At 44.6% G+C, this 12,757-nt stretch overlaps 1 protein-coding gene across 1 annotated transcript in view; it reads right to left on the reverse strand.

The window, feature by feature from the left end:
* Positions 1-12,757, reverse strand: part of LOC134653445 (sortilin-related receptor-like) — a 56,957-nt gene that overhangs the window by 11,382 nt on the left and 32,818 nt on the right. Inside the window, exons 12-20 of the mRNA XM_063508811.1 lie at positions 11,468-11,592; positions 10,780-10,995; positions 9,507-9,691; positions 6,496-6,641; positions 5,796-6,022; positions 3,566-3,724; positions 2,204-2,370; positions 1,175-1,290; positions 663-877 (exon numbers count right to left, since the gene is read on the reverse strand). Coding sequence (XP_063364881.1) covers positions 663-877; positions 1,175-1,290; positions 2,204-2,370; positions 3,566-3,724; positions 5,796-6,022; positions 6,496-6,641; positions 9,507-9,691; positions 10,780-10,995; positions 11,468-11,592 — 1,556 coding nt within the window. The remainder of the gene's footprint in view (positions 1-662; positions 878-1,174; positions 1,291-2,203; positions 2,371-3,565; positions 3,725-5,795; positions 6,023-6,495; positions 6,642-9,506; positions 9,692-10,779; positions 10,996-11,467; positions 11,593-12,757) is intronic.

The following is a 12,757-nucleotide window of genomic DNA, read 5'->3' on the forward strand; positions in this document are numbered from 1 at the left end:
TCGTGTCATCTCCCTTGGTCTTCTTGTCCATGGGAGGCACGGGCGGGCTGTAAGACACCGTGTGGTACTAGATCTCTCCTTTGGATGACGCCGGTAGGTCCCATTCGAGGTAGAAGCGACTGCTAACTTACCCAGAAGGAATAGTTCATGTTCGGTCTGAAGTAAGCATTAATGGTCAAGTTCGTGTCATCTCCCTTGGTCTTCTTGTCCATGGGAGGCACGGGCGGGCTGCAGGACAGGATCTCTCCTTTGGGTGACGCTGGTAGGTCCCATTCGACCTAGAAGCAACTGCTAGCTTACCCAGAAAGAATAGTTCATGTTCGGTCTGAAGTAACCGTTAATGGTCATGTTCGTGTCATCTCCCTTGGTCTTCTTGTCCATGGGAGGCACGGGCGGGCTGTAAGACACCGTGTAGTACTGGATCTCTCCTTTGGGTGACGCCGGTAGGTCCCATTCGAGGTAGAAGCGACTGCTAACTTACCCAGAAGGAATAGTTCATGTTCGGTCTAAAGTAACCGTTAATGGTCATGTTCGTGGCATCTCCCTTGGTCTTCTTGTCCATGGGAGGCACGGGTGGGCTATAGGACACGGTGTAGTACTGGATCTCTCCTTTGGGTGACGCCGGTAGGTCCCATTCGAGGTAGAAGCGACTGCTAACTTACCCAGAAGGAATAGTTCATGTTCGGTCTGAAGTAACCGTTAATGGTTATGTTCGTGTCATCTCCCTTGGTCTTCTTGTCCATGGGAGGCACGGGTGGGCTATAGGACACCGTGTAGTACTGGATCTCTCCTTTGGGTGAGGCCGGTGGGTCCCACTCGACCAGTATGCGACTGCCGGTCAGCTGAGCTACGCTCACTTTTAAGGGTGGTGAGGGTTCTGGGAGAAAGAACAGTCAATTTTATATTAGACATTGAAATCCGCATATAATTGGAAAGAAATTTTAAAGTGTGCAAGGATCAAATCACGCTTTCTTCACCACATAATATAAAACAAAGCCGCTTCCCGCTGTCTGTCTGTCCCTATGTATGCTTAGATCTTTAAAACTAGGCAACTGATCTTGATGCAGTTTTTTTAATAGATAGTGATTCAAGAGGAAGGTTTATGTATAATTTGTTACCCCGTACGAAGCCGGGGCGCGTCGCTAGTATACTATAACTTCAATGGTATACGTACGTCCTTCGCTAGTAGAAGTATTCGCAAACTTCAAAGACGGATAAGTTTTATTCGTTCTGGTGTCCCGGATGTAGAAGGTCACGTTGTATGCCGTGTAAGGCTCCAACCCGGTAAATCTGCAACAATTGAAAATAATAATAAGTATGTTTATTGATTTTCATATAAAAATATAGAATAATCGCGTTATAACTGTCAGACTGGTCAGACAACGCACCGCCAGAATCTGAAACCGGCCGATTCGGAGAATTCGGAGTTCTGCGTTCAGAGTTCTGCGCTTTGAACGCGGTGTTCCGCTTTGACCGCCTGCTGTATGCGTTATCGTAAAGACTCGCGTACATTCGAAAGAACGCAGAACTCTGAACGCGGAACTCGGAACTCCAAACCGCTCTCTGTCTGCGCTATCTCTGACTCATAGTCTTGATGTTTTTTTTTTTTTTAGAAAACCAAACAGTCACATAAACATATCAAAAATACAATACAAAAGATGTACTGCAACAAAAGGTACAATAAAAAAGACCTGGAGGTTCATAAATTATAAATTATGTTAACTGTGTAAGTACAATTATAACTACTGCATATAGACATATCAGATAGAAAAAAAAAACTGCTATCAATACTTAGGTACTAAAACAACTTACGTTTAACTATGGTTTTTAGACTAGACATCGAATTTTGGAAGCAATCTATTTCCGAGAGATGTTTATTATAGTAACTAGGAACTCGTCTGAAAAAGGTATGCCTGGAATAGTTCTTGACAGAGAAACTAATATGTTTATGTGTATGTTTGTATTTATTGAAAAACGGTATAAGATTTTTACCTGAACGTGCTGTCGTGTATCCACGTCATGTTTGTCCACACGCCGTCCGACATCTTCGCTATGGACGGGAGGAAGCTGTAGATGAACATCTTCTGCTGCGACATCCAGAACGATATGAGGAAGCTGCTTTACTACACTTACGTACGAATTTACAAGTGCGACAGAGAGGCAACACGTCGAACGTGGTTCGCGGTAGGCCCTCTGTTCTTACCTGAACGTGCTGTCGTGTATCCACGTCATGTTGGTCCACACGCCGTCCGACACCTTAGCTATGGATGGGAGGAAGCTGTAGATGAACATCTTCTGCTGCGACATCCAGAACGATATGAGGAAGCTGGTGGCGTTTATGGATGTCTGGTCCACGCCGATTCCAAGGATCTGAGGAATAGAAATATAAATTAGGTTGCTTAGTTAGACATATATTTCATTACACAAACGGGTCTACCGCGATATAGTTTCATTGTATGTGTATTGTATGTGTACAAAACGCGAGAGTTTAAAGTGTTATAGTTAGACATAGTTAATTGTACGGTCAACCTTAGTGTTACAAGGAACAGACAACACATTTAAAACATCTAGATGAGGTAATCATGTCATTGTGTTTAGTGATTCTTATTTTCTTTAGTATTTAATATGTCTGCGTTTCATGGTTACACTGTTAAGCTTTGGTTTCCTCCGAAAGCGGCCGTCTCCATACAAATACTACGACATCCATATTTAGCCGTATTATTTAGTATGGAGGCGGCCGCTATATGACGGCACCGCTATCCTAGGAAAACCGATCTTAAGCGAGAACAAGACGGTTGTACAGTCGCCATTATATATATCTACCGGCCAAGGTGCTCAAAAATATTTGAACACGCACTCTTCACACCTTGACAACAGGCGCGTGTTCAGATATTTGTGAGCACCTTAGCCGCTTCGATATATCTGATGACGACTGTACCATCGGCTTACATTCAATAAGTTCATTTTTACCGACAAAAATAAAAGGAGAGTAGAAAGAGTTTTAGCAAAAGGATCATTTTTGCAGTGCGGATGTTCTGTCAAAGGTACACAGAAAGATTTTACGAATAGATCGTTATGCGTCGTAACGCTATTTTTAGGGTTCCGTACCCTAAGGGTAAAAACGGGACCCTATAACTAAGACTCCGCTGTCCGTCCGTCCGTCTGTCACCAGGCTGTATCTCACGAACCGTGATAGCTAGACAGTTGAAATTTTCACAGATGATGTATTTCTGTTGCCGCTATAACAACAAATACTAAAAACAGAATAAAATAAAGATTTAAGTGGGGCTCCCATACAACAAACGTGATTTTTGACCGAAGCTAAGCAACGTCGGGCGGGGTCAGTACTTGGATGGGTGACCGTTTTTTTGCTTGTTTTGCTCTATTTTTTGTTGATGGTGCGGAACCCTCCGTGCGCGTGTCCGACTCGCACTTGGCCGGTTTTTTTATACTTAATAAAATAAAATAAATACCGGGATACCATGCCCAGGACCTTCGCTAGTGCAATTTAATTTTTTTTTTAACTTGTTTAATTTTTAAATACTTAATAAATTAAAAAAAATACCTGGATACCATGCCCAGCAGCTTCGCTGGTGCAGTTGCTTTCATCGCTACCATCATAGCAGTCCTGGTGACCGTTGCACAGCGACACCTCCGATATGCAGAGCATGCCGTCGCCGCAAAGCGTGTAGCCCTGGGGGCATTTTGTGATGTCTGGCCGGCCCTGTTGAATAGGTGTGTTATATAGGCCCTGACAACAAAAAATCGGGGATTTAAATATGATTTGAAATATACTCTCTGAAATAGACTTCGGAAAACGGTCCGTATGACTGACACATACTCATACTCATAATCTTTATTGCATATCACATTGTATCTTAACCTATTGCATAGAATAGGCTACATGACTAATTTTTTTATGGTATCAATCGATCGGGTTTGTTTTTAGGATCAAATGTCTATATGGGACCCATTGCATTAAAGTAACACAAAAGTCAGAAATTGTAGTCAAAGTCCGACAGTCGCACTTCACTCGCGAAACGCCCTATACAAAACGGACAGAGGCCGTGACGTCATCGCCCATCTTGTAGTATGGACAAAACAAGAAAATTGCGTTTTTGTCGGTGAAATATTGCGTTTATGTATATAGTTGCTATACAATATTTTTTTGGATGAAATGTAAGAATCGAATGGTAACCTTACTTTTATCGTTTTTGGAAATTAAAAAAAACTTAAATTTTGAAACTTTCAGGTCCTGTAATTTTGTAATTTTTCAATATTTTATTTTAATATCCACATTATTGTGATAAATTGCTCGTTTGCTATCTATTTTACTAGATTTTGTCATAAAATTCAACATGTGTCATCATCCCTATTGTGTACAACATGACACCCTGTAGGGCACAGCAAACAGTTTATTCAAGAGGAGATCGAGTTTTTATACAAGATTATATACTTAAATGTTATTTATTGTATAGGGGTACTATATTAATTGCAATTATTGGTCGTGAAAAAATTCATTTAATGTATAATAAGCTTTTTTAATGAGGTGACATATATCACTGACAAATGTCTATCCTCCTAAGCCATACAAACGAAACATCCAAAATTTGAACCTATACTGTAGGAAATAGAGTTGATTTTGCGTTGTTTGAAAATTGATCGAAACAAGGAAAAGGGACTCTGTTCCAATTGAACATGGTTTAAATTACATCGAACTGAATAGGTACTATAGGTAGGAACTTGGGCCTTAGGAGGCTATCCCATCTTCATAAATATACCTCGCCCGACATGAATTACACAATTGTGATTCATTTTGATTGGCTAAATAAAATTCTATAAGTCAAACCTCTGGCGCGGCATTACAAACAAAAAAAAATAGCTTGGCAAATCTGCCAAGCGCGTAATTACGCGCTGTACAGTTGAATCGCTTGCAGCACAATACACGTCCCCACGTGATACATGACCCCTCATATCTGAGCTTTAGTCAGTTTTCTATAGTTATTCTAGTTGGGTTACACTCCTACCGAATGACACTCACTCGCTGAATTATACATATTATTTAATAATTATAGACACAGTAATATCATCACTCTGCGGGCATGTTTGGCCTAAACAACAGCCCGGTGTACCAGAACGCTCAGAACCTTCCGAACTTTTAGATAGTTTTTTCTTCTCTGATATTTTTCACTGTAGCTATAATATGGTGTTAATATGGTGTTAATTAGTTTGTAATATTTCCGCTAAATTGTAAAACATGCTGTATACACTTGTTTTGGATCTCGTGCTAGATTTAAGCCATAATGTGCAATTGTATTACCCATGATATTGTACGATGTCTGTTTAGTGTACCTAATAAAGTAAAATAAAAATAAAAATACTTCGGCCGAAGCTCTATAATTTCATTGTCTCTATGAGATTATAAAGTCTAATTCTGTATTTAATTGTCTTCATGAGATTCTAAGCGTAAGGCCTGAGTGGACGCTCGAGTTGGGCGTGCAGCGGGGCGGGGCGTGCGGCGTGCATGAAACAAATGCAAACGTATAGGAGCGGCCTTAGTGCACGCTGCTCACATCACGCGTGAACCCGACGCCACACTGCACGCCCCGCCGAACGCTCCGCTTCGAGCGTCCACTCAGGCTTTAGACTAAAGTGAAATTCTCCAATATATCGCGACACAAACCTCGCAGTGCACCTCGTCGCTGCCGTCGGCGCAGTCCTGCCGGCGGTCGCAGATGCGGTCGGAGCGCACGCAGCCGCGGTTGTCGTCGCAGGGCGTCTGGTCGGCTATACACGTGGGTACACACCTCGCAGTGCACCTCGTCGCTGCCGTCGGCGCAGTCCTGCCGGCGGTCGCAGATGCGGTCGGAGCGCACGCAGCCGCGGTTGTCGTCGCAGGGCGTCTCGTCGGGGCCGCATCGGCGCCGCGCGCCGGGCCCGCGCCGCTGGCAGTTGCGCTCGTCCTCGCCGTTCGGGCAGTCTTCGGCAGTGTCGCACACCCAGGATAGGGGGATGCATATGCCTGGATGAAGGGAAATAATAGTCATAAAATACGGCCTTGGTTTAATTGACCTTGAACCCTCAGGCGCCGACATGAACCGCATCATTAACGATGCAACGACAGTAGGTACCTACAGTATAGACAATAGGGAATATTACGCGAAACTCTGCGTAGGGGGCGCTACTTCCACAATAAGTCACAATTTAAGGGCCAAACGAGAAAGTCGAAATTTTGTTATCTAACCTCTCTATCACTCTTGCATATTCGAGCGATAAAGAGGCAGATAGCTTAGTTTCGATTTCGCATTTCCCGGTAGGCCCTTTGTAAACAAACCGCCTTGATGATTCGATGTCATATTTTACTGTCTGTGAAAATTTGTCAATATGTATGTATAAGTTACTCTATGGCTTACTAAAGGCACTAGTGCTGCACTCCAGCGGCATAACATTGCAGTCTTACTCCCTATTGAAAATAATCAAAAAAAGTAAACTTACCAGTCGAACAAGTGAACTGAGTCTTGGAACACTTCTTGTCCTTAAATTCGGGCTCAGGCGCTGGCGTGCTCGCGTCGATAATTAAGGAACCACAGCCTAACTCATCGGAGTTGTCTCCGCAGTCGTTGATACCGTCACAACGCCACCTGGTCAATTAAAAAGTAATTTTTTATACAATTTTGATATCCACCCAGATTCCCACCGACTCTAATGCGGGCTGTACACACTCGTCGAGAGATCCCGAGACAGACCGAGACCGAGTGTGTACATGCAGCTCCCTTCTCGTCTCGCTCTTCCTTGTCTCGTCTCGCGCTTCTCCGATTGGATCTCTCTCTTGGCGCTTTCGACAAGTGTGTACAGCCGACATAAGGGCATCAAAGTTCAATCCTAAACTTAAGATTATTTCTTGGCCGGCAAATTGGGATACAAATACAATAATACAAGAATTAACCGTGTTGACTGATTAAGTGCATCATCGGGAGATTTACATTTACTTTTTTTAATAATAAGAAAACCGTGTCGATTTTTGAATCAAAAGCCGAATTCAATAGTTGATATTTTTGTTCGAAATTACACTATGTAGTTTTATTATCTTATATTAACCACATTTACTAAGGACCAAAACTGAGGTCCAAAGTCGAAACAAAAAAGCTCAAATGAAATGGGAGAGATGGCTTGGCTGGAATTTACATAGCAACGATAAATCAGCATAACCTCTCCATCCACTTTAAGAGGAACTATCTAAAAATAAATCGGTTAATTCCTTCTTTTTAACAAAATAAAAAAATTACATTAAAATCAACTATAGGTACCTACTCTTAAAACTAAACACTACTACTAAATATTAATCTAAACTAACAACTAACAAGTAACCTACCCACCAAACTCGCCCCGCGCCCCTCCAGACGCAAAGGAGCCCATCACGCTCGCCGCGTTGCCTCGCTGAACCGCGATGGACAACCTTTGCATGAGGAACGACCCGGAACGAGGATCATGACCACTCTGTCTCAAACGCCTGCCCACTTCCCCAATAAAAGTCCTTGCCTCAGCGCACCAACAGCCAGTGGTTTCCACAGCAAGAGGGACAAACAAGTAGTTCCCCAATACTGCATATTTTTCCCGCTTCCGAGCCGCCGCTAACTCAGCCGCTGCCCCTGCCGAACGCACAGTGCGGCTAACATGCGAAGCGGCAAAAGTGTTGACGCACGTGGCGTCCCACAAGAGACATCTGCCCCTCTCCCACGGGATCAAGGTCAACCCGTCGGGCCTCTTCCCATCAGACCTACTAAGACCCGGTGGCTCCAGCACACAAGGTACATTCGCCGAGACCAACGCCCTCCGAAAGATATCATTCAAGGCGTGGTGGCGTGGGTACCTTCCTGCACACCGACAACAACTCAACGCGTGATGGCCGTCCCTCTCCACCATAGAGCCGCAGATGCATACATGGGGTTCACACACATCACAGCCCAGGCGTAGAGCCACGGCCACCCGCATCGAGTCATTGTCAAGAAGGGTACCTAAATGCGGGGAAGGAAGCGCCTGGAGCCACGCACCGGACTCTGGCCTCGACACTGCGTTGAGCCTTGCCCTATCCGCACCCGCCGCAATCTCCAACAAGCCCCCGAACACCCGCTTCACCCCAATATCGTCCCATGAGCGCTGACGATCCGGTATCTCTGGCGCTGGTGTACCCGGGTTGAGAGCCGACCATGCCGCCAAAGCATCCGCAGCATAGGGTATGGCTACCTCGTCACCATTCGAAGATACAATTTGAGTGACAAGGCCACCCACCCCAGCCGCCGATGCCAAGAAGGCCGGCAGGCCTACATCCCGCGCGCGCCGAACGCCCAAACCACCGGTCCGAATGGGAAGTGAGGCCAGGTCCCATTGATTCGAATATTTCGAATCAAGGGAGACATTCAACAGAAATTCTAATGACTCCCTCAACACACAATCAAAAGAGTCAATATGCACGGGGTAAAGCCACGTCGGTACGGTGCGTAAGAAGTAAGTCACTTTGGGAACGGCAAAACAGACCCGCAACAACAAAAGAGCTACGTGCGCGTGAATGTGTTTTAGCCTTTCCCTGGCAGTCAGGAGAAGCTGCCTTCGCACCTCAAAGGCCTCTGGAATGGTTTCTATGTAGTTGAAATTTCGAACAAAAGAATACTTAGGTACTATAAGTCTACTAGCACATGTTATTTTGTCTGTAACAAACAGCAAACTACACACTTACCAGTAAGGCAGACAGTTGCTGTTCTCGCATTTAAACATCCAGTCCAAGCAGGTCCCGTTTGACGGGAAGTCTGCCTTAAGTCTCAAACGGTCGAGGGATCACTTTGGAGTGCCCACTGTTCCCTGGATACGTGCAGTTTCGTTCACGTACTATATTTACTTTGTCTATGTCAGCTAACTACACTATTCAGACTTACCAGTAAGGCAGACAGTTGTTATTCTCGCATTTAAACATCCAGTCCAAGCAGGTCCCATTCGACGGGAAGTCTGCTCTCTCAGGCGGTCGAGGGATCAGTTTCGAGTGTCCACTGGTCCCTGGATATGTGCAGTTTTGCTCGTGCACTACATTTACTTTGTCTATGACAGCAAACTACACTATTCAGACTTACCAGTAAGGCAGACAGTTGTTATTCTCGCATTTAAACATCCAGTCCAAGCAGGTCCCATTCGACGGGAAGTCTGCCTTCTCAGGCGGTCGAGGGATCAGTTTGGAGTGCCCACTGGTGCCTGGATACGTGACGTTTCGTTCACGTACTACATTTACTTTTTCTATGACAGCTAACTACACTATTCAGACTTACCAGTAAGGCAGACAGTTGTTATTCTCGCATTTAAACATCCAGTCCAAGCAGGTCCCGTTTGACGGGAAGTCTGCCTTCTCAGGCGGTCGAGGGATCAGTTTCGAGTGTCCACTGGTCCCTGGATATGTGCAGTTTTGCTCGTGCACTACATTTACTTTGTCTATGACAGTTAACTACACTATTCAGACTTACCAGTAAGGCAGACAGTTGTTATTCTCGCATTTAAACATCCAGTCCAAGCAGGTCCCGTTTGACGGGAAGTCTGCCTTCTCAGGCGGTCGAGGGATCAGTTTGGAGTGTCCACTGGTGCCTGGATATGTGCAGTTTTGTTCGTCGGATGACTCTGTGTCGGAACAATCGTTCTCACCGTCGCATACCTGAAAGAAAACCTTATTAGGACGTTTGTGACCTTAGAGGATATAACCAAACGGAGACGCCTTGTCTGTAATTTTCTGTACGATACAGTCTGCCGATTTTTGCGGGGGAGGGGCACGTCAAATGTATGCGTAACGTAAAAATAGTCATGTCAGATAAACGTCAGTCCATACGTTGTGTATGACCATTGGCCGCCTATTTTCGACAGAGGGGACGCCTGTTAATGTCTACTCCGTTTGGTAATATCCTCTAAGTTGGTGACAAACATAACTGATGATAAGCAGTAAAGCGATTTTCGACTATGGATGCATGTAAATATAGGAGTGGAAGTGGAGAGTACAATACTACAACCGAAGTAGGTGGCGTTGTGCGATTCCGTACATATGCTGTAACAAAACGCTAATGTTTGACTATACAGAGTATACAGTTCCTTCAGCCAAAGAGAATAGAGTGTATAGAGAGTTACTGTCATGGCAACTTATGGTATAGTTTGTAGCTTTCTAATAGACCCCGACGGCTAATCCTTTGTCTATTGTTAAGTAAAACCGCTCGTGCCACGTGCCACAACCACCTGCATAAAAAATCGTTCCTTCACTTTACCCAGGTAATTGAATTACAACTCCTATGGAAATTGCAATAAGATTCAAAATGAACTAATGGATAAATATTTTGTTACGATGAGTGTGGTCCGTTCAACTGTTATCGAGTGCCGGCGAGTCGAACGCTACAGAACCAGTCTAAAATGTGTCATCGAGACTCGTAACAAAGGCGCGTTATCGGAGAGCGCACCTACACTGGTTTTTTGAGCGTTGGACTAGCCCGCGCTCAGGTGCCAAATATAATAATTAAGACCCTTTTTTGCAGGTAAGTAGCACGTGCGGTTTTACTTAACAATAGTCAATAGGATTAGCCGTCGGGCTCTATTAGAAAGCTACAAACTATAAATTATGTAGCCACAGTAGGCCAAAGGTTATGGCGCCATTTAAATATTTAACAAATTAACACATATCAGTAAAAGAATAAGGGTCAAAGTCAAATGGCGTTCTAACAGTTCTGATCAGTTGAATTAAAACTTTCGAGTTAAACTCACCCAAGACTTAAATATGCACTTCCCGCTCGGACATCTAAACATAGACGGCGCACATGTCGAGTTTCGGCATTTGTCGTCCTTTTCATCCTCGCCGCTGGGGCAGTCTCTCTCTCCGTCGCACACCCACGAGTTGGGAATGCATATGGGATTAGCGTCTTTGCTGCAGGGGAAACCGTTTTCGTTGCAAGTGCTTATGGTGGGCCGTTTTGATGTCGACTATGGGACCAATAAGAAAAAAACCTTAATGTATGAATCAATAAAGCTGTATTTTGTTTGTCAGAAATTCCGAGGCGACAATGATATGAAAATGCTACTTTTTGAGGTTTAAACTTATTCGAATCAAGTTGAGCGTGAGTAACAATGGTTCTGCAGGCGTGGTTATCGACGTAATGCAGACTTCTCATTTTGTTAACGATCGTTAGAAAGAGAGCAACGCTTTCTTCTGTCACGACGACGCGCTTCTGAAGCGACAGCAATAAGAACTAAAGTCAGACGCCCTTCCAATTAAAACATTGTATCATTAACGTTCTAACACATGGCGACCCCGCCAGGCTGTATTTCTTGCCTTCAAGCAAAGTACTTTTAGAAGGCTACCTCTTTTCAATTACCGCAAATTTACATGAAAACGTAATTTATTTGTATAATTATATTTTCTACGAAACAGAAACTGGTGGCACACAAAACTCACATTACAGTTGCGTTCGTCCGAACCGTCGTGACAATCGTTGTCTCCGTCGCACACCCACTTCTTGTAGATGCACATACCCGTGGCGCATTGGAACTGACTATCGGTGCAGTTCGGTCTCGTGCAGTCTGGTAAAACAAAGAAAAGCATATGTGTTGTTAGTTTATCATATATTATATGATTTAGCTGACACAATAAAATACTGAAACTTTGACCTCCTTTTTAACACACTTATATATATTAACTTCACTGGTAACAAACATACATACGCTATACCCTTACTATGTACTCACTCTTTTCATCGCTAAAGTCAGGACAGTCCGCTTCGCCATCGCATTTCCACTGCGGCAGGTAACAACGCGACGCGTCATCGCAGGACAACATGGGCGCGGCGCAGAGGGGACACCCTATCTCGTCATTAGATATTAACAGTAACATACACTATATCTAATAGTACTCACTCTTTTCATCGCTAAAGTCGGGACAGTCCGCTTCGCCGTCACATTTCCACTGCGGCAGGTAACAACGCGACGCGTCATCGCAGGACAACATTGGCGCGGCGCAGAGGGGACATCCTATCTCGTCATTAGATATTAACAGTTTCATACACTATATCTAATAGTACTTACTCTTTTCATCGCTAAAGTCGGGACAATCCGCTTCGCCGTCACATTTCCACTGCGGCAGGTAACAACGCGACGCGTCATCGCAGGACAACATGGGCGCGGCGCAGAGGGGACACCCTACCTCGTCATTAGATATTAACATTTCATACACTATATCTAATAGTACTTACTCTTTTCATCGCTAAAGTCGGGACAATCCGCTTCGCCGTCGCATTTCCACTGCGGCAGGTAACAACGCGACGCGTCATCGCAGGACAACATGGGCGCGGCGCAGAGGGGACACCCTATCTCGTCATTAGATATTAACAGTTTCATACACTATATCTAATAGTACTTACTCTTTTCATCGCTAAAGTCGGGACAGTCCGCTTCGCCGTCACATTTCCACTGCGGCATGTAACAACGCGACGCGTCATCGCAGGACAACATGGGCGCGGCGCAGAGGGGACACCCTACCTCGTCATTACATACTAACAGTAACATACGCTATATCCAACAGTACTCACTCTTTTCATCGCTAAAGTCGGGACAGTCCGCTTCGCCGTCACATTTCCACTGCGGCAGGTAACAACGCGACGCGTCATCGCAGGACAACATGGGCGCGGCGCAGAGGGGACACCCTACCTCGTCATTACATACTAACAGTAACATACGCTATATCCAACAG

This window comes from Cydia amplana, chromosome 13 (genome assembly GCF_948474715.1).
Source record: "Cydia amplana chromosome 13, ilCydAmpl1.1, whole genome shotgun sequence".
Taxonomy (NCBI): domain Eukaryota; kingdom Metazoa; phylum Arthropoda; class Insecta; order Lepidoptera; family Tortricidae; genus Cydia; species Cydia amplana.